We start from the raw sequence: 22979 nt of genomic DNA, 5'->3' as shown, positions 1-22979 counted from the left end.
AAAACATTATCAAAAAGTCAAATGTAAATAAAAATAGTATAGCTGAAAACGCCATCATGTCCAGCTAAAAAGAAGATGCCATAAAGCTGCCTGTCAGCAGAGAAATAATAGTTAGAATGTAGATATGCAAAAATGTTTTTTATTCGGACTCCCATGACAGCACTACGAGAGAGGGGATCCGCCCTTAAGGAACAGGAAACCTACAGGGCGGCACCTCTCCCATGCATCAGTTGGTTTCCTGTTCCTGAAGGGACTGGATCCTACAGAAGATTTTCTACAGGAATTCCAGGCCGGCCGGCCGATTCAGGTAGCGTGGGGGTCTCCTACCTCGGCCGGTGCGGGGTACCTGATGTGGTCACGGTGGCCCTGGCAGGGCTGCACGGCGGAGGCCTAATCAGCAAGGAGCGGTCACCAGGGGGTGTCCTGTCTCCGGAGCCAGCGTGCGGTAAGTATATCGGGTCCTCCCTCGTGTGCTGTGGGGCTCTGGGAGGCGGCAGTGTCTAGGTGGCACCGGCCGGAGTGCAGCTGGCTGTCCTCGGCGTTCCACGATGGTTGCAGCGCTAACAGGAAGCGCTGTGAGCTGTGGTGATGTCGGAAAGCGGAGCCAACAACGATTTCCGGGCCACGGGGCTCCTGCGCAAGCGCGGGGGCTCCAAGATGGCAGCGCCCACCGGAGATTGCATGCCACTCTCCCTCAGGACCTCGGGTGATTACCTACAGCTGCGGGGGGGGGGGGAGGTCTTGGAAAGAGGGGAGGGGATATGGCATTTAGATCTCATAGACTAGTCTGCCTTACTTACCCCCTCAGGTAGCAGAAGAATCCTCTTCTATTGCGGCCAGTCTGAAAGAAATGGTTAGAATGGAGGTCAGACAGTCCATTAAGAACCTTTCACAAGCAGGAGACTCTAAGCAGAAAACTCAGTGGACATCCGATTCATCTGAGGATAAGGACAAGAGCGGAGTCTCAGACGATTCAGCAGCATCATCCTCCTCTTCGGAAGAAGACGCTGCTCGTTTTTGTTTACCCATAGAGAGGGTAGATAAATTAATAAAGGCAGTCAGAGGCACTATGGGTATAACGGAGCCCAAGCCTCAGCTGTCCAAAGAACAGATGATGTTCAGTGGACTAGAGCAAAGGAGGCGTAGAGTTTTCCCTCTGAATGAGAAAATACAAGAGCTTATTAACAAAGAGTGGAAAAAACCTGAGAAGAAAGGGCCTTTACCGCGAGTGCAGAAGCGTAGATATCCTTTTGATGACCCAGCAGTCAACAATTGGGAGAAAGCCCCTAAACTGGATGCGGCAATTGCCAAAGTAGCAAAGCGATCCTCTCTCCCATTTGAAGATATGGGAACACTTAAAGACCCCCTGGATAGAAAGGTGGATACCTTCCTAAAGGGTACCTGGGAAATGGTGGCCGGCTCCTTAAGACCAGCGGTGGCGTCAACCTGTACGGCAAGGTCGATGATGGTTTGGCTGGACCAGTTAGAGACCCAATTAAGACAGGGGGCCTCTAGAGACTCTATACTCACAGCATTACCAGTAATCCAGGAGGGGGCGGCTTTCTTATCGGATGCTTCAATTGACTCCGTTAAGTTGGCAGCTAGAGCAGCAGGACTCTCTAATGCTGCAAGAAGAGCCCTATGGTTGAAATGCTGGCCCGGGGATATGCAGGTGAAAGCAAAGCTCTGCGCTATCCCTTGTAAAGGTGAATATTTATTTGGGCCCACCCTGGATGAACTCCTGGAGAAAGCGGGAGATGACAAGAAAAAATTTCCCAATTTATTCGGATCATATCGTCGTCCCTTCAACAAGAGAAGGTTCAATCGGGGAGGGAAGCGCACTCTCTCACTGGGTAGGGATCGTTCCAGATGGGATAATAAGCGAAAACGAGGTACAGGTCTCATGTTTCGCCGTACCCCGACAGAAAGCAAAAAACAGGATCAATGACTAGCAATCCCGGTGGGAGGGAGACTGTTGCATTTCTCGGCAGAATGGTCGAGGATCACAAACAGTGTTTGGATACAAGACACTATTTCCCATGGTCTCAAACTCGAATTTATTCATACTCCACGGGATAAATTCAAGTTAACCCCCTGGTGCTCATCTCCCACTGAACAATTTGCCTTAGAAGAGGAAGTGAGGACTCTTTGCTCTAAAAACGTTCTGGTAGAAGTTCCATATTCTCAGACAGGGAAAGGGTTTTACTCTCCCCTATTCCTGATCCAGAAACCTGTTAAGACTTATAGAACTATTTATAAATCTTAAGGGTCTCAATAAATTTTTGATCAAACATGCTTTCAAAATGGAATCCATGAATTCGACAAAAATGCTTTTCAACAACTGTTTTATGGTAGTAGTAGATTTGAAAGGTGCCTACTATCATGTACCCATTCATGCGGATTTCCAACAGTACCTGAGGGTAGCAGTGCTAATGGGGGGAAGGATTCAACATTTTCAGTTCAGGGCACTCCCCTTCGGGATAACTTCTGCTCCTAGTGTGTTCACTAAAATAATCGCTGAAGTCATGGCACATTTAAGGGAATCAAATATCCTTATAATCCCCTACTTAGATGATTTCCTTATTGTAGGAAATTCGGTAAATCACTGTCTGTCACAATGGGAGATTACTTAAGCTAAACTAGAACACCTGGGTTGGATCATAAACTTCGAAAAATCTAAGTTACAGCTCCTAAATATTCAAAAATTCCTGGGATTAATGTTGCATTCAGAAACACAACAGTGTCTTCTCTCTATAGAAAAAATAGAACAGATTCAGAATTATGTATTAAAAGCAATTAAGACACCCTCCATGATGCCTCGGCAAGCAATGTCCCTACTCGGGTCACTCACATTTGCATTCCAGCAGTTAAATGGGCTCAGTTTCATACCAGATCCCTACAAAAAGAAGTCTTGTTCCATGACAGAGCCTTGGAAGGCGCGTTAAATGGGAATTTAACGTTGGGGTCAATAACATTGGATTCCCTTAGGTGGTGGCTAGATAAACGAGCAAAAGTCATCGAGCAAAAGTCATCGAGCAAAAGTCATCTTTATCGCCCCCTTTTGGCCCAGAATAACCTGGTTTGCCTGGCTCAGGACAATGTCCGTATCGGTTCCCTGGGTACTGCCAGAGATCCCGAACTTGCTTTCTCAGGGACCGATCTCCCATCCACAAGTGGCAGCGCTCCATTTAACGGCGTGGAGTTTGAACGGTCACTGTTAGTAGATAAAGGCTTCTCTCCAAACTTAGTAGAAACTCTCCTAAAGAGTAGAAAGCAAATAACTACGAAAATCTACTCTAGGACCTGGAGGAAGTTCTTGACCTGTTCAAAGTTTAATATCCAAGAAGGGGTGCCGATACAACAAATTTTAGAGTTTCTGCAGAAGGGGTTTGAGTTAAAACTTTCTACTAGTACCGTTAGAGTACAGGTCTCAGCCCTGGGTGCCCTGTTTTCCTGTAATATAGCAAACAACTATTGGATAGCGAGATTTATTAAGGCAGTTAGTAGAACTAGACCAGTACATAAAGACAGAACTGTGGGATCTAAATTTCTGTGGGATCTAAATTTAGTTCTGTCCTCTCTAACAAAACCCCCCTTTGAACCTCTACAAGATGCCTCGATCAAAATGTTGACACTTAAGACCGCCTTCTTGATTGCTATAACCTCGGCTCGCAGGATAGGGGATATCCAGGCACTTTCCAGACTTCCCCCATACACAGAAATCTTGTCAGACAGGGTAGTCCTTAGGCCAGACCCAGCATATCTGCCGAAGGTAGCTAGCGACACAATTTCATAGATTGCAGGAGATAGTTTTGCCATCTTTTATTCCTAATCCTTCTAATCCTAAAGAGCAGGAGCTTCATATGTTAGATGTTAGGAGATCTATTCTACAGTATATCTCAGTCACCAATGATTGGAAGAAAGATGAGGTACTGCTTCTTTTCTGCCAAGGTCCAAGGAAAGGGTGTAGAGTATAGAAATATTCACTAGCTAAATGGATTAGGGAGACTATTTCTCTGGCTTATACAGCAGGTGGGGGGGTCAGCTCCGCAGAATCTAAAGGCACATTCCACCCGGGCCATGGCGTCATCCTGGGCAGAAAGATCTGGAGTATCAGTAGAACAAATATGTAAGGCGGCCACATGGTCATCCCTTTCCACATTCTTTAAGCACTATCGGTTGGATTTGGGGTCCTCCTCTGATCTCACCTTCAGGTTAAGGGTGCTACAAGCTATAGTCCCTCCCTAGGGTAGCTTACATCTCTGTAAATCTCTTGTAGTGCTGTCATGGGAGTCCGAATAAAGCATTAAGCTACTTACTGGTAGCGGCATTTTTCGGAGGCCCATGACAGCACCCTTAGTTCCCTCCCTATTCACGTGGGGGTTGCACTTCCTAAAATGTATATATGTATATAATGAGATATATAAATCCCACGTGTGGTGTCTAGTTACAAATTAATAGGATATTTTTCAAACTGTATATAATGTATATTTGTGTACCACTAACCGCGGTAGTCCTCTCAGGCTCTGAAATACAACTGATGCATGGGAGAGGTGCCGCCCTTTTTGTATCTGTAGGTTTCCTGTTCCTTAAGGGCGGATCCCCTCTCTCGTAGTGCTGTCATGGGCCTCCGAAAAATGCCGCTACCAGTAAGTAGCTTAATGTTTTTCTAAAAAATAGTTATTGTGTTAAAGAGCCAAAACACAAAAAATTATACAAAATTGGAATCGTACTGACCCAAGGAATAAAGCTGTCTTATCAATTTTACAACAAGGGGAATGGCATAAAAAAAAACAACAAAAAAAAACAATTCCTGAATTTTTGGTTTGTTTATTCTGCCTCCCAAAAATCGGAATAGAAAGCGATAAAAAAATATAAAGCGCCCAAAAATAGCACCAATAAAAATGTCATCTTGTCACACAAAAAATAAGCGCTCATATGAATGTCAGCAGTGTGAGGAGCTGGCCACAAACTAAAGACTACTGGACCAATGGACGTAAAGCGGAGTCCACGACTCTAAGAGATGTGGACTTTTTCCAGCACGGAGCATTGTTTACGTTGAACTTATTGTTGCGTTTTATTAGAGATTTGCTTGCTGGTCAGTTTAAGCTGCCCAAATCTCTCTTGGAAAGTGTTCAGCCTCAGGAATCAATGTTTCCATTCAGTGACAGTAAAGGTACCTTCACACATAACGATATTGTTAACGATATCGTTGCTATTTGTGACGTAGCAACGATATCGTTAATGAAATCGTTCTGTGTGACAGCGACCAACGATCAGGCCCCTGCTGGGAGATCGTTGGTCGCTGAACAAAGTCCAGAACTTTATTTCGTCGCTGGACTCCCTGGAGACATCGCTGGATCGGCGTGTGTGACACCGATCCAGCGATGTCTTCACTGGTAACCAGGGTAAACATCGGGTAACTAAGCGCAGGGCCGCGCTTAGTAACCCGATGTTTACCCTGGTTACCATGCTAAAAGTTAAAAAAAACAAACACTAGATACTTACCTACCGCTGTCTGTCCTCCAGCGCTGTGCTCTGCTCTCCTCCTGCACTGGCTGTGAGCCGGAAAGCAGAGCGGTGACGTCACCGCTCTGCTTTCCGGCTCCCAGACAGTACAGGAGGAGAGCAGAGAAGCAGAGCGCAGCGCTGGAGGACAGACGGCTGTAGGTAAGTATGTACTGTTTGTTTTTTTTTACTTTTAGCATGGTAACCAGGGTAAACATCGGGTTACTAAGCGCGGCCCTGCGCTTAGTTACCCGATGTTTACCCTGGTTACCGGCATCGTTGGTCGCTGGAGAGCGGTCTGTGTGACAGCTCTCCAGCGACCAAACAGCGACGCTGCAGCGATCCGAATCGTTATCGGTATCGCTGCAGCGTCGCTTAATGTGAAGGGGCCTTAAGCGGAAGAAGATGTGTGGGCTGGATAATATGCATACATAAGGCCAAACCCGAGATTAGTAGTCTGAAAAAGCAATCATTCCATTACTCTTGTTAGTGTCTCAGGAGCCTCAAGCTATTGTTCTCCAGTCACTAGTCCCATCATGTGGTTGGGGATAGTAGGCCCCTGGGGTAAGGAGTGGCAGCGTGTGGTCATCATCTCTGAACCAGCCACACTTTCTACATTTAGGCAATATGAACCTTTCTAAATCTTTAGAATGCTGGCTACTTTTATAACATGGTGGCGTCTGATCTGTGCAATCAACTCTATATAAATGTGCATTATGGTGGGGTTTAACCCCTTAGTGACAGAGCCAATTTGGTACTTAATGACCGAGCCAATTTTTGCAATTCTGACCACTGTCACTTTATGAGCTTATAACTCTGGAATGCTTCAACGGATCCCGCTGATTCTGAGACTGTTTTTTCATGACATATTGTACTTCATGTTAGTGGTAACATTTCTTCGATATTACTAGCGATTATTTATGAAAAAAACGGAAATATGGCGAAAATTTTTAAAATTTTGCAATTTTCAAACTTTGTATTTTTATGCCCTTAAATCAGAGAGATATGTCATGAAAAATAGTTAATAAATAACATTTCCCACATGTCTACTTTACATCAGCACAATTTTGGAAACAACATTTTTTTTTGTTAGGGAGTTATAAGGGTTAAAAGTTGACCAGCAATTTCTCATTTTTACACCTTTTTTTTTAGGGGCCACATCACATTTGAAGTCATTTTGAGGGGTCTATATGATAGAAAATAACAAAGTGTGACACCATTCTAAAAACTACACCCCTCAAGGTTCTCAAAACCACATTCAAGAAGTTTATTAACCCTTTACGTGCTTCACAGGAACTGAAACAATGTGGAAGGAAAAAATGAACATTTAACTTTTTTTTGCAAACATTTTAATTCAGAACCATTTTTTTTATTTTCACAAGTGTAAAAACAGAAATGTAACCATAAATTTTGTTATGCAATTTCTCCTGAATACGCCAATACCCCATATGTGGGGGTAAACCACTGTTTGGGCGCACCGCAGAGCTTGGAAGTGAAGGAGCGCCGTTTTACTTTTTCAATGTAGAATTGGCATGAATTGAGATTGGTCGCCATGTCGCGTTTGGAGAGCCCCTGATGTGCCTAAACAGTGGAAACCCCCCACAAGTGACACCATTTTGTAAACTAGACCCCTTAAGGAACTTATCTAGATTTGTGGTGAGCACTTTGAACCCCCAAGAGCTTCACAGAAGTTTATAACGTAGAGCCGTAAAAATAAAAAAATCGCATTTGTTTACACAAAAATGATCTTTTTGCCCCCAAATTTTTATTTTCACAAGGGTAACAGGAGAAATTAGACCACAAAAGTTGTTGTGCAATTTCTCCTGAATACGTCGATACCCCATATGTGAGGGTAAACCACTGTTTGGGCGCACCGCAGAGCTTGGAAGAGAAGGAGTGCCGTTTTACTTTTTCAATGTAGAATTGTCTGGAATTGAGATCGGACGCCATGTCGCGTTTGGAGAGCCCCTGATGTGCCTAAACAGTGGAAACCCCCCACAAGTGACACCATTTTGGAAACTAGACCCCTTAAGGAACTTATCTAGATGTGTGGTGAGCACTTTGAACCCCATGTGCTTCACAGAAGTTTATAACGTTGAGCCGTGAAAATAAAAAAAAAAAAATCGCATTTTTTCTACAAAAATGATGTTTTTGCCCCCAAATTTTTATTTTCACAAGGGTAACAGGAGAAATTGGACCACACAAGTTGTTGTCCAATTTATCCCGAGTACACTGATGTGCCATATGTGGGGGTAAACCACTGTTTGGGCGCACGGCAGAGCTCGGAAGGGAAGGAGCGCTGTTTTGGAATGCAGACTTAGATAGAATGGTCTGTGGGCGTTATGTTGCGTTTGCAGAGCCCCTGATCTACCTAAACAGTAGTAACCCCCCACAAGTGACCCCATTTTGGAAACTAGACCCCCCAAGGAACTTATCTAGATGTGTGGTGAGAACTTTGAATGCCCAAGTGCTTCACAGAAGTTTAGAATGCAGAGTCGTGAAAATAAAAAAATATTTTTTTTTCCACAAAAAAGATTTTGTAGCCCCCAAGTTTTTATTTTTACAAGGGTAACAGGAGAAATTGGACCCAAAAATTTGTTGTCCAATTTATCTCGAGTATGCTGATGCCCCATATGTGGGGGTAACCCACTGTTTGGGCGCACGGCAGAGCTCAGAAGGGAGGGAGCACCATTTGACTTTTTGAGTGCAAAATTGGCTGTCGTGTTTGGAGACCCCCTGATGTAACTAAACAGTGGAAACCCCCCAATTCTAGCCCCAACCCTAACCCCAACACACCCCTAACCCTAATCCCAACCTGATCCATAATCCTAATCACTAACCCTAACGATAATCACAACCCTTACCCCAAAACAACCCTAATGTCAACCCTAACCATAACCCTAATCAAAACCCTAAATCTAACACACCCCTAATCCTAATCTCAACCCTAACCTCAAACCTAACCCTAATCCCAATACACCCCTAATCACAACCCTAACCTTAACCCTAATCCCAAACCTAACCCTAATCCCAAGCGTAACCCTAATGCCAACCCTAACCCTAATACCAACTCTAATCCAAACCCTAACCCCAAATCTAACCCTAACTTTAGCCCCAACCCTAGCCCTAACTTTAGCCCCAACCCTAACCCTAAGGCTACTTTCACACTTGCGTTGTTTGGCATCCGTCGCAATCCGTCATTTTGGACAAAAAACGGATCCTACAAATGTGCCCGCAGGATGCGTTTTTTTGCCCATAGACTTGTATTGCCTACGGATCGTGACGGATGGCCACACGTCGCGTCCGTCGTGCACTGGATCAGTTGTGTTTTGGCGGACCGTCGGCACAAAAAACGTTCAATGTAACGTTTTTTTGTACGTCGCGTCCGCCATTTCTGACCGCACATGCGTGGCCGTAACTCCCCCCCCTCCTCCCCAGGACATAGATTGGGCAGCGGATGCGTTGAAAAACTACATCCACTGCCCACGTTGTGCATAATTTTCACAACGTGCGTCGGTATGTCGGGCCGACGCATTGCGACGGCCCCGTACCGACGTAAGTGTGAAAGAACCCTAACCCTGAATTTAGCCCCAACCCTAAATCTAGCCCTAACCCTAGCCCTAACTCTAGCCCTAACCCTAGCTCTAACCCTAGCCCTAACCCTAGCTCTAACCCTAACCCTAGCCCTAGTCCTAACCCTAGCTCTAACCCTAGCCCTAACCCTAGCCCTAATTTTAGTCCCAACTGCTCTTCTCCTGTCGGCCGGCAGATGGCGATAGATGGCGGGCGCACTGCGCATGCGCCCGCCATTTTCTTTTCCCCGGCAGCCAGGAGGAGCAGCAGGAGGATCCAGGGACACCGGTAAGTATAATAGGGTCCCCGAATCCCCCTATTTCTCTGTCTTCTGATGTGCGATCACATCAGAGGACAGAGAATTACACTTTGATTTTTGTTTTTTTTTGCGGTCGCCGGTAAACAGTTAATTACTGGCTATCGCAAAACAGGGGTCGGTAAAACCGACCCCGATCATGTTCTTCTCCCGATGCCGGCCGGCGGGAGCACTGCGCATGCATCCGCCATTGTGAAGATGGCGGCGCCCACCGGGAGCCACGAGGAGCACCGGGGGAGATAGGTGAGTATCAGGGGGCTATCTGGGACCCCTTTTCTCTGTCCTCTGATGTGCGATCACATAGGAGAGAGAAATTAAAAAGAGATCGCAGTTTTTTTTTTTGCGATTGCCGTTAAACGGTTAATTACCAGCGATCGCAAAAGCGGGGTCGGTAAAAAACCCCCCGAATCATGTTCTCTGGGGTCTCGGCTACCCCCGGCAGCCGAGACCCCGGAGAAAATCCGACTCTGGGGGGCGCTATTTACTTTTTCCACAGCGCCGTTAATTAACGGCGCTGTGGTTTAAGTACCCTTAGCGGCCGCCGTTAAAAGGCGTATCGGCGGTCGCTAAGGGGTTAACTGCTTTACATAGTTTTGTATCATCTGCAAATATCGATATTTTACTGTGTAAACCTTCTACCACATCATTAATGAATATGTTGAAGAGAACAGGTCCCAATACCGACCCCTGCGGTACCCCACTGGTCACAGCGACACACATTTTCCTCCAGACCAAGCATTCTCATTTTGTGTACCAACCTCTTGTGCGGCCCGGTATCAAACACTTTGGAAAAATCGAGATATACCACGTCCAATGACTCACCGTGGTATAGCTTACCTCTTCGTAAAAACTGATTAGATTGGTTTGACAGGAGCGATTTCTCATAAACCCATGCTGATATGGAGTTAAACAGTTATTCTCATTGAGATAATCCAGAATTACATCCTTCAGAAACCCTTCAAATATTTTACCAACAATAGAGGTTAGACTTACTGGCCTATAATTTCCAGGTTCACTTTTAGAGCCCTTTTTGAATATTGGCACCACATTTGCTATGCGCCAGTCCTGCGGAACAGACCCCGTCGTTTTACATTATTTCAATCAAGATATATAATTTTAATTTTGTGTTCAAACACTTTTTTCACGCATAATTGTGAGAATGTGTATGGTATACTATTAGGTAAGCACAGCTTGTTAGTTCATACATTCATTTGTATCATGCTTGAACTTATGTGACCTTTAATTAGCATAGTTTCATTTTATTTTTGTGCCTAATAGTGAATTTGAATACATTTTTTTATTTCTTATCATCTGCGTAGAGTTTTTGGGTTGTTCTCATGCTGGTCGTTTTTTATATTTATAAGAGCCATAAGCACATTGGTATTTCGGGCTGTACTCTTACTAACCTTATCAACTATATACTTCCAAGTCACTACAATGTTATTTCCCAAGAGAGTTTTGACCCAGTGAAGTGGATCTCGGAAAATAGCTCCAGAACAATCTGTTATCTGCCCATCGCAAAGCAGTGTAGCTTTATGGCTGGAATCCTGAAACACAAAGGATACATTACTTAATAAATGTTAACATGGGCAGTAACTAAATATTTAGAGTCAGAAAACAACCATAAAGTTTTGGCGTTGCGCTTCGACAGAATAACACAGTAAGTCAAGAGAAACTGGAATATATTGTGGTGGATGGATCAATCATATACATTTTGGATTATTGGGGTTGTCCACCTTTGTGGACATTTGTTTTTTCCTAAATGTATGCTTTTGGAGCTAAACTTTTTTTTTTGATTTATAAATTTCTGGTGATTAGCCAAGAAATACCTTAGACTAATACTTTTAATACTTTAATCTTTTTTTTGCCAGAACGGGCATAAATGTTTTAGAAAACCCACAAAGGACTACTCAAAGTAATCAGAAATAATAGCAATGATGCAAATATTTTACTTAGCATCATTAGGTTTAGTGTTCCAAAGATGCGCTATTTTCTTAAATAAATAAATAATACATTTGTTTGTCATGGTTCATTTAATACTGATGAATCAAAAGGCTATAAAATGAAAAAAGGCACTGAACACTGTTTATTTTAACAAATATGTTGGGGATGTAAGGAGGTGGCGTGGACCCTCAGTTGCTCCCTCTCTCCTTTGTCGGGCACGTGTCCCCCATGCGGCACCCCAACTGTGAGTTATGCATTAACGTGTATTATCTTATAAAGTTTCCTGTAGGTTGATATATTAATGTTATACTAATGTGATGTGCTGTGTTTGAATTTTTTTAATATGTTCATTGTATTGCATATATTAGATTAGGGACAATAAGAGGTTAATTGAGGGGGCTGGGTCAGCAGCTTCAAAGGAACAGAAAGTCCCTTTCTGCAGTGCAGAGCCCGGCCAGGCTGGGCTGTGGCAAGATGTGCTCCCCTGCTGGGAGCAGAATATACCCCTGGAGTGGAGAAAGTGCTGCCCAGGACCCTCGGGCAGTGGAACAGGCACTAAGACTGTGAGAGTGCCCACCAAGGGACTGTTAGCTCTCAGGAGTCGAATGGGAGCTGCCGCTGCTGATGTACTAGACTTTGCTAGGGAGAGCACAGGAAGTCGTATCTCCTTCATTTAATCTTTAATAAACAAGTTTTCTACTGTTGGAACCAGAGTGTGCTGTGTGATGCATATGGAGAACGCCATTCCTGGGTGGAGAGCAACCAAGTGCTGAAGGTAATTTGACTGTGCTAGCCGACTCGCCCATGACTACCACCCCGTGCCACCTTGTTTCAGGGACATGATTTTATGGCACTTACCAATACATCAATATTAGTAAGGTTTCGCCCACACAAGCGTATAACGCGGCCTAGTGCAATTTGATGTTTTATCGCATAGCACTTGGCCAAATGTTTAACTGTGAGGCAGGGCAGCAGATCTGCAATTTTTTTTCTCATGCCAATGCGGCATGAGAAAACAATCAGAGTATGCAGCGAGACTCGGCTCACACACACCCAAGTCTATGAGTGTAGGTGAAACAACAGACTCCACTCAGATGTTATCCAAGTGCAGTACAATTACTGTGGATGCTGGCAATAGAGAAGATGGATAGATTACTTTCACCGTCTTCACCTCACCTGTGCTGCGATTTTCTCATGCAAGAGGATTGGAGCATAATGCACTGACACTCGGATCAATCTTAGACAGTGTTTGATTAGAGAGTATTTGCATAATCGGCCCCGATTCTCTCGCATGAGAGAATCAATGGCCGTGTGACCCTGGCCTAACACTTACTAAAAATTAGTATTACTTCTAAATGTCTTATGGGGCGAAATAACAAAAAATATCGCAGGTTCAAGTCACCTAAGAGTACGAAAATAAAGTAAAAAATGAAAAGTTTTGAAAAATTTGAAAAATAATAAAATAAATATACTGTGAGTGTTTGTGTGTGTGTGTGTATATATATACACACATATATATATATATATATATATACACACATATATATATACACACAAATGTTGGCACCCTTGAAATTGTTCCAGAAAACTTAGTATTTTTCCCAGAAAATTATTGCAATTACACGTTTTGTTATTTGTTTAATTCCTTTGTGTGTGTTGGAACACACAGAAAAAAAAGCAAATTGGACATTTTCGTACTAAAACCCCAAAAATGGTCTGAACAAAATTATTGGCACTCTTAACTTAATATTTGGTAGCACCCCCTTTGGAATAAATAACTGCAATTAATCGCTTCCTGTAACCTTCAACAAGCTTCTTACACTTTTAAACTAAAATTTTAGACCACTCTTCTTTTTCAAACTGCTCCAGGTCTCGCATATTTGAAGACTGCTTTCTCCCAACAGCAATTTTAAGATTTCTCCACAGGTGGTCAATGGGATTTAGATGCAGACTTCTTGCTGGCCACTTCAGAACTATCGAGCACTTTGTTTCCATCCATTTCTGAGTGTATCTTGAAGTATGTTTGGGGTCATGGTTCTGCTTGAAGACCTATTACCAAGGACGCAAAGCCAGACTACTGACATTGGGCACCATATTGTGACCCAAAATCCTTTGGTAATCTTCAGATTTCATGATGTCTTAAGGTACCTTCACACTGAGCGACGCTGCAGCGATACCGACAACGATGTTGATCGCTGCAGCGTCGCTGTTTGGTCGCTGGAGAGCTGTCACACAGACAGCTCTCCAGCGACCAACGATGCCGGTAACCAGGGTAAACATCGGGTTACTAAGCGCAGGGGGCCGCGCTTAGTAACCCGATGTTTACCCTGGTTACCATCGTAAAAGTAAAAAAAACAAACACTACATACTTACCTTCTGCTGTCTGTCCTCGGCGCTGTGCTTTCCTGCACTGACTGTGAGCACAGCGGCCGGAAAGCAGAGCGGTGACGTCACCGCTGTGCTTTCCGGCTGGCCGGCGCTCACAGCCAGTGCAGAGAAGCACAGCGCCGGGGACAGACAGCGGAAGGTAAGTATGTAGTGTTTGTTTTTTTAACTTTTACGCTGGTAACCAGGGTAAACATCGGGTTACTAAGCGCGGCCCTGCGCTTAGTAACCCGATGTTTACCCTGGTTACCAGTGAAGACATCGCTGAATCGGAGTCACGCACGCCGATTCAGCGATGTCTGCAGGGAGTCCAGCGACGAAACAAAGTTCTGGACTTTCTGCAGCGACCAACGATATCACAGCAGGATCCTGATCGCTGCTGCCTGTCAAACTGAACGATATCGCTAGCCAGGACGCTGCAGCGTCACGGATCGCTAGCGATATCGTTCAGTGTGACGGTACCTTTAGAACAGTCAAGCCACCCAGTGCCAGAGACAGCAAATCAACCTCAAAACATCTTTGAACATCCACCATATTTGACCGTAGGTACTGTGTTCTTTTCTTTGTACACCTCATAGCATTTTCGGTAAACAGTAGAATGATGTATTTTACCAAAAAGCTCTATCTTGAACTCATCTGTTCACAAGATGCTTTCTCAGAAGGATTACAGCTTACGTATATTTTGGCAAACTGCAGTCTAGCTTTTTTATGTCTATGTGTCAGTGTCTTTCTGGGTGTCAAGCCATAGTGTTTAATTTCATTCAAAGGTCAATGTATAGTTCGCGCTGACACTGATGCACGTTATGACTGCAGGACAGCTTGAATTTCTTTGCAACTTATCTACCCTACGTTGCAACCTTTCATCAATTTTTCTCTGTCGTCCACATCCATGGAGATTAGCTACAGTGCCATGGGTTGTAAACTTCTTGATTATGTTGTGCACCATGGACAAAGGAACTTCAAGAACTCTGGAGATGGACTTGTAACCTTGAGATAGTTGATATTAACAATTTTAGTTCTTAAGTCCTCAGACAATTCTCTTCTCCATGCTTAGTGTGACACACACAATGCAAAGATTGAGTCAACTTTTCCCTTTTTTATCTGGCTTCAAGTGTGATTTTCATATTGTCCACACCTGTTACTTGCCAAAGGTGAGTTTGAATGAGCATCACATGCTTGAAACAAAGTTTTCTACTTATGTTTTTGGAAAGGTGCCAACAATTTTTTCCGGACCATTTTTTCAGGTTTAGCATGAAATTATGAAAAATTTGCCTTTTTTATCTGGTTAATCATCTTGTTTTTTGTGCTATTCCAATACACACAAAGGAAATAACGTGTAAAAGAAAACATGTGTAATTGCAATAATTTGGGAGAAATACTTCATTTTCTGTAACAATTTCAAGGGTGCCAACACTTTCGGCCATGACTGCATATATACATATACACCAATAATTGTAGTGACATGGAGAATCATGGTGCAGGTGATTTTTACCACACAATGAACACCATAAAAATAAAACCCATAAAACATTAGCCATGTTTTTTTGCCATTTCACTGCACTTTGATTGTTTTCCATATGCCAGTAAATGATTTGGTAAAATGAATAGTGTTACTCAAAATGAAAACTCATCTCTAAAGAAATAAAAAAAAAAACCCTTCCTTTTTTAATTCTATGGAGGAAAAATGAAAAAGTTATAGCTCTTGGAAGAAAAAAAAAGAAGCACAAAGATGAAAAATCGCCTGGGCTTGGATGGGTTTAAGGGGTTACAGTTATATGAAAAAGTTTGGGCACCCCTATTAATCTTAAGCTTAATGTTTTATAAAAAATGTTTGTTTTTTTTGCAACAGCTATTTCAGGTTCATATATCTAATAACTGTTGGACACAGTAATGTTTCTGCCTTGAAATGAGGTTTATTGTACTAACAGAAAATGTGCAATCTGCATTCAAACAAAATTTGACAGGTGCATAAGTATGGGCACCCTTATCATTTTCTTGTTTTAAATACTCCTACCTACTTTTTACTGACTTACAAAAGCACTTTTTTTGGTTTTCTAACCTCACTGAGCTTTGAACTTCATAGCCAGGTGTATGCAATCATGAGAAAAGCTACTTAAAGTGGCCACTTGCAAGTTGTTCTCTTTTTGAATCTCCTCTGAAGAGTGGCATCATGGGCTCCTCAAAACAACTGTCTAATGATCTGAAAACAAAGATTATTCAACGTAGTTGTTCAGGGGAAGGATACAAAAAGCTGTCTCAGAGATTTAACCTGTCAATTTCCACTGTGAGGAACATAGTAAGGAAATGGAAGAACACAGGTACAGTTCTTGTTAAGGCCAGAAGTGGCAGGCCAAGAAAAACATCAGAAAGGCAGAGAAGAAGAATGGTGAGATCAGTCAAGGACAATCCTCAGACCACCTCCAGAGAGCTGCAGCATCAACTTGCTGCAGATGGTGTCACCGTGCATCGGTCAACTATACAACGCAGTTTGCACAAGGAGAAGTTGTATGGGAGAGTGATGCGAAAGAAGCCATTTCTGCAAGCACGCCACAAACAGAGTCGGCTGAGGTATGCAAAAGCTTTGGGGCTGTGTGGCCAATGCCGGCACCGGGAATCTTGTTAAAGTTAAAGGGACGCATAGATTCCTCTCAGTATCAGCAGATTCTTGACAATAATGTTCATGAATCAGTGACAAAGTTGACGTTACGCAGGGGATGGATCTTTCAGCAAGACAATGATCCAAAACACCGCTCCAAATCTACTCAGGCATTCATGCAGAGGAATAATTACACTGTTCTGGAATGGCCATCCCAGTCCCCAGACCTGAATATCATTGAACATCTGTGGGATCATTTGAAGAGGGCTGTCCATGCTCGGCGACCATCAAACTTAACTGAACTGGAATTGTTTTGTAAAGAGGAATGGTCAAAAATACCTTCATCCAGGATCCAGGAACTCATTAAAAGCTACAGGAAGCGACTAGAGGCTGTTATTTTTTCAAAAGGAGGATCTACTAAATATTAATGTCACTTTTGTAGTGGGGTGCCCATACTTATGCACCTGTCAAATTTTCTTTGAATGCAGATTGCACATTTTCTGTTAGTACAATAAACCTCATTTCAAGGCACAAACATTACTGTGTCCAACAGTTATTAGATATATGAAACTGAAATAGCTGTTGCAAAAAAAAACCAAACAATGTTTATAAAACATTAAGCTTAAGATTAATAGGGGTGCCCAAACTTTTTCATATAACTGTATATGAGACTAGAAGTAAGGTCCGGTTCTTTTCAACCTAGGCCTGGTATTGTATCTCTATCTCATTCACTGTCAGTATGGAACTCTCTCCCATACTTTCTGGGACTATATGATACTCTGTTTCCTTTGGAAGGAAGTCTGGAGATTACCTCAGTCTTTTTGAACATGCGCCGAGATATAAAATATAGCATAGGGTAGAACAATTCAGATTTTCAAACAGCACAATGTACTTGACATGAATCATAAATTACCATACATAGGTTAACAATTTAATCTGTTATAGATTAACCCCTCAAAGGGGTTTTCCACTACAATTGTTTTCTGCTCACAGAATAGGTGACTAAATATATGATCGAGGGCAAAATCCATGTTAGAAAGGCTGCATAATCCATTTTTTAAGTTTTCCTGCCTGACAGCTGTAATAATTCTAATATCAGAATAGCTTTATCATTTTTTTTACAGTAAGTACACCATCTTTAGATCTAAAGGTCCATTTATACTGTAAGATAATCATTAACGAGTGTACCTAGGAAAGCTCGCTTATCAATAATCTTTCAGTTTAAACAGTTTGCTGATCACCCGATGAATGAGTAAAACGCTAGTTCTGATCAGCCCATCGTCCGTTGTAAACAGTCTCTGCACTGCTGAGAACAATGGCAGCCTTGAATGATCTATTTACTCATCGTTCCGTGGCATCTGAAAAGCGATCTACCTGTGTAAACAGGCTATTAAACGACAGCCGATCAGCAAGTTTAGTGATGCCAGTCAGTAAGTGTGTGATGCAAGTGACCGGATGCAACACAGACAACGCAAGGCAAGAACAGTGAGTGAACAATATAATTCTGTTTAAATGCAATAATAATTTACAATAATTTGAAACAGTGATAAAGCAAATCAAACAATAAACGAAAAAATGACACGAGCATAATAGCTATAAAAATTCTTCACAATATAAATATTAATCTCCACTTCACGTGGTACAACCATTCACGGGAGTTACCACGTATATTCTCTCTGTTTAATCCTGGCCCTAGTGGCTGTCACCGGGTTTTCCTGCTAGGCTGCAAGTCTTTCTGATTATAAGTCTATTAGCGCGCGCTGAGCCTCCCATGCACCAACCGGCCCCCTCCCAACCTGTTGTCCTGCCCCAGCCAGCCCCAGTATCATATGTCAAAACTGGAAGTGAGGGCCCTGCTCACTCGTGCTGTCCCTCTGCAACCGCAGGTGTGCCTCCTTAGTCGTCGTCTCCTCGCGGATCTTCCTGCTTGACTGTTGGCAAATATCTGCTGGGCCTGGAGCCTAGAGGACTGGGGCTCAACTCTTGATAGACGACGTCTCTGGTCTCTTTATTTTGACCGGCATAGGTCCTAGTCTTGTCTGAACCTTGTTAGGATTTACCCTGGTGGCTCAGATGTGCCACTGAGGCCTTTCACGCTGGCCTCCGCACCATCCCTGGTCCACGTCTGCCCCTCTCCATCTCTTGGCGCCAAATCTGCCTGCGGTTTGGCATGCAGGGCTTTTATATCAAGGAACTCTGTCCTGCGAGTCACTTGACCAGGTCCAGCACACAAAGCTTTGTCTCCTTTAATTCTTCAGGTACAAATTGATTCCACCTGATTGCGCTTGTCCAGCAGAAGGCAGTCTTTCCTTACAATGGTTACAACCTGCAAGGGCTCTTCATTCACTGCTTCCTCTCACATTCCTCCCTCCTTTTAGCTCGTTAGTCCTCTGGCGAGTGGAATCTTTGCGTGTTCGAAGTTTCTCCCCAAGTTCAGCCACCAGTTGAGTACACTCCCATGTTTTCTCCTGTATTTTTGACCAGACATATTCATCTTGAGAATAGCAATGAGAGGGAACTCCGGCATTGGCCCGTTCAGCCCTGTGAGGCTTTTCCTGTAAAGGCACTTCTGGAGTATTTGGAGACACAGCCACCGGAGATTGTGAGTCAGCTCCTGATTCATTCTCTGTCTCATTCAAGAGCAAAGTTGGCATTTCCAGTGAATTCAACGGCATATTAACCCATCCGTCCTCCTCCTCCGACACTACCCTTTGGGTAACTTTGTCCACCTCTGTTGGGGACATGATCTGGAGTATTAACCAGGGTAATGCTCCTTCATCTCACTGAGGCCTGATCTCAGACTGTTATTCTGGTGAATCTTCCTTACTACCTGGTGGGGTACTGCTTCCCATCAGTGATCAAGATTTTTTCTTGTTCGCTTGGCTCGCACCAGCACATGGTTCCCTGGCTGGAGCTGTCCACCCGACAAAGGGGTTGTCCACCTCACAAAACTTCTGCTCGACCAACTCCCCTACTGTCTGGAGACTGTGTTAAGGTTCTCGGATCCAGGTACTTTGATTACTGACCAGATAGGGGTCCTCCGAATCCAGTTCCTGTTCAGTAAACTGTTGTCCACTTCACCAAACAGCAGCATATAGGGAGTGTAAGCGTGGTCGCGTGGACTTGGTTGTTATAGACCCACACCAACGTGTACATGAATTCGGGCCATTTCATCTTCTTGTCATCTTCCAGGGTACGCAACATTTGTAACCGAGTCCGATTGAAGCGTTCACAGGTTTCATTCCCTTGTGGGTAGTAGTGTAGTTTGGGACCTGTCCATCCCATAGATACGATACAGATTGTCCATTATTCGCCCTTAGAAGCAGGCCCCTTGGTGGGAGTAAATTTGCTTCAGGCACCCGTATATAAGAATGATGTCTGGACATATGACCCCAGCCGCAACTTCGGCTGTCAGATCCCAGGTGGGGGTCACCACTGCGAACAGGGTGAAATGGTCAGTCATCACTAAACAATATTCAAAGCCATTGTGTGAAGTTCCAATAATCAGACACAGCAGGCCACTTCTCAGGAAGAGCCTTTACCACTGGCCCAAGATCTGCAGGGTGCTTGCGGGTAAAGCAGTCCTGGCCTCCTGGTCAGACTTTTTCCCAGAACGACTCATTTTCTTAGTTTTGCTAGCTCTGGATCAGACTTTCAGATATATCAATTTGTCTTGGGAATGGCCCAAAATCTGGGTGGGTCTGGGTTCTTCTCTAGACTCCTGGGTGGTTATTACAGCCGCAGCAAAGTGTTTAAAGTCTGGAATCTTGTCGCCTCCGAGCTATTCATCTATGTCTCTTTTTGGCCACCTTAGGTGACCCGTGACAGGGTGTCGGCATGCATGTTCTGGGTGTCGTAGGGTTACTGCAGAAGAGAGGAGCCTGCAAACCGCAGTGTCTGATTGCTCCTATTCCTACGCTCAAAGTAAGCTCTTCTCCCTCTTTTTAAATGGTGTTTATTTATTTTGCCAGAACAGGGGTTAATCGGCCATGTTGGAAACTCTGGGAGTAGGAGCTCTCAGCTGAGCTCAGTGAGCCACTCCCATCCCTTTACAATCTTGGTCCTGATTCAAACCATGTCAGAGCTAGCATTTGCTGCATGGCTAGGAGGAGAGGTGTTTATATGATGAGTTTTGCAGGAGTTATCTGTGACTGTTGCGTGGTTTGTAAGTCTGATAATTCCCTTCCCTCCTCATAACTTGGTTATATTTGAGTGAATAATTGTATGCTTCATCGGGTTGGTGTACTGCGGTGCACAGTAGCGCCCCTCTTATCAGGGTGGGAGAAGAGAGCAGACGGAGGGCTGATTCAGGAGATAAGGCAAGGGTGGTAGTCCCAACATCTTCACCTTCAGACGTATCCCGGGGGACAGGGCGAGATAGGGTGCCCCCTAGTGGAATGGATAGGGATGGAGCCAATAGTCCCGGGTCCACAGACAGCTGGGTGGTGACACTGGGACAGACCGGTAGATCTTCTACTGGTATTTCGACATTCTCGTGCAACACCGCTGTTCTAGTGCACCCAGTTTCACATTTTCCTGGTAGCCAGGGGATTGTTGTCTGTTCGCACGTGTATTTCAGACCCTGACAAATACTCTGCAAATTATTCTGTCATGGCTCATGCTAGCGCCAGCAACTCCAGCTTGAACAAACTGTAATTGTCCGGATTATCTTCCGTGTGTCTCAGCGACCGACTGGCATTCACGATCATTCTTTTGCTTCTTGCACCTGGACCAGTACTGCCCCAGTCCGAACAGACTTCCATCGGTGTACAGCATGAAGCACTGAGAGAAGTCAGTGTAGGTGAAGAGTGGAGCATCCGTCAGTGCCATCTTCAAAGCCTGAAAAGCATCCACTTGTGGGCACCACTGGATTGGCTGACATTTGACTCCCCCATCCATCCCCCGCAGTGACTCATTGAGCGGTGCTGCAATCTTGGCAAAAGCTTTTATGAACCTTCAGTAGTATCCGACTAGTCCCATGAATGCTTTAAGTTCTCTCAGGTTCTCAGGAGTGGGCCACTCCTATACTGCAACTACCTTCTCTGTGGTGGGGTAAACTCCCACACCAGACGTGGTATATCCCAGGTATTCAATTTTCCAACTTAAACAAGTGACCCTTCCGTGGCTTGACTTTTAACCCGTGTCTTTGAAGCTGCTCCAGTATTGGTTCCAGCTGGTTAAGGTGATCTTTAAAAGTGGCGGAATAAATGATTATGTTATCTAGATACAGTGGGGAAAAAAGTATTTAATTAGCCAGCAATTGTGCAAGTTCTCCCACTTAAAAAGATAAGAGAGGCCTGTAATTGACATCATGGGTAGACCACAACTATGAGAGTCAAAATGAGAAAACAAAACCAGAAAATCACCTTGTCAGATTTGGCAAGATTTATTTAGCAAATTATGGTGGAAAATAAGTATTTTGTCATTAACAAAAGTTCATCTCAATATTTTGTTATACATCCTCTGTTGGCAATGACAGTGGTCAAACTTTTTCTGTAAGTCTTCACAAGATAGGCAAACACTGTTGGTGGTATATTGACCCACTCCTCCATGCAGATCTCCTCTAGAGCAGTGATGTTTTGGGCCAGTTGCTGGGCAACACGGACTTTCAACTCCCTCCAAAGCTTTTCTATGGTGTTGAGATCTGGAGACTGGCTAGGCCACTCCAGGACCTTCATATGCTTCTTACAAAGCCACTCCTTCGTTGCCCTGGTTGTGTGCTTGGGATCATTATCATGCTGAAAGACCCATCCACGTTTCATCTTCAATGCCCTTTCTGATGGAAGGAGGTTTGCACTTAAAATCTCACAATACATGGCCCCATTCATTCTTTCATGCACACAGATCAGTGGTCCTGGTCCCTTTTCAGAGAAACAGCCCCAAAGCATGATGTTACCACGCTCATGCTTCACATTAGGTATGGTGTTCTTTGGATGCAACTCAGCATTCTGTCTCCTCCAAACACGACGAGTTGTGTTTATACCAAACAGTTCTACTTTGGTTTCATCAGACCTTATGACATTCTCCCAATACTTTTCTGGATAATCCAAATGCTCTCTATTAAACTTCAGATGGGCCAGGATGTACTGGCTTAAGCAGGGGGACACATCTGGCACTGCAGGATCTGAGTCCCTGGCGGCGTAGTGTGTTACTGTTGGTAGCCTTTGTTACGGTGGTCCCATATCTATGCAGGTCATTCACTAGGCCCCCCTCCCGTGTGGTTCTGGGATTTTTGCTCACCGTTCTTGTGATTATTTTGACCTCAATGGGTGAGATCTTGCATGGCGCCCCAGATTAGGGAGATTATCAATGGTCTTGTATGTCTTCCATATTCTTATTATTGCTCCCACAGTTGATTTCATCACACCAAGCTGATTGCCTATTGCAGATTCAGTCTTCCCAGCCTGGTGCAGGGCTACAATTTTGTTTCTGGTGTCCTTCAACATCTCTTTGGTCTTCACCATAGTGGAGTTTGGAATGTGACTGTTTGAGATTGTGGACAGGTATCTTTTATACTGTAATGAGTGGGGGACAGAGGATCCTCTTAAAGAAGAAGTTACAGGTCTGTGAGAGCCAGAAATTTTGCATGTTTTTAGGTGACCAAATACTTATTTTCCAACATAATTTGAAAAATAAATCTTGCCAAATCAGACAATG

At 43.9% G+C, this 22979-nt stretch overlaps 1 protein-coding gene across 1 annotated transcript in view; it reads right to left on the bottom strand.

Moving 5' to 3' along the window:
* The window catches only part of ANKRD31 (ankyrin repeat domain 31), a 297365-nt gene that overhangs the window by 29232 nt on the left and 245154 nt on the right, over positions 1-22979 (bottom strand). Inside the window, exon 24 of the mRNA XM_069750287.1 lies at positions 10804-10944. Coding sequence (XP_069606388.1) covers positions 10804-10944 — 141 coding nt within the window. The remainder of the gene's footprint in view (positions 1-10803; positions 10945-22979) is intronic.

This window comes from Ranitomeya imitator, chromosome 1 (genome assembly GCF_032444005.1).
Source record: "Ranitomeya imitator isolate aRanImi1 chromosome 1, aRanImi1.pri, whole genome shotgun sequence".
Lineage (NCBI taxonomy): Eukaryota > Metazoa > Chordata > Amphibia > Anura > Dendrobatidae > Ranitomeya > Ranitomeya imitator.
The sequence above is the reverse complement of the archived record's forward strand: the minus strand, read 5'-3'. Positions and strand labels throughout refer to the sequence as shown.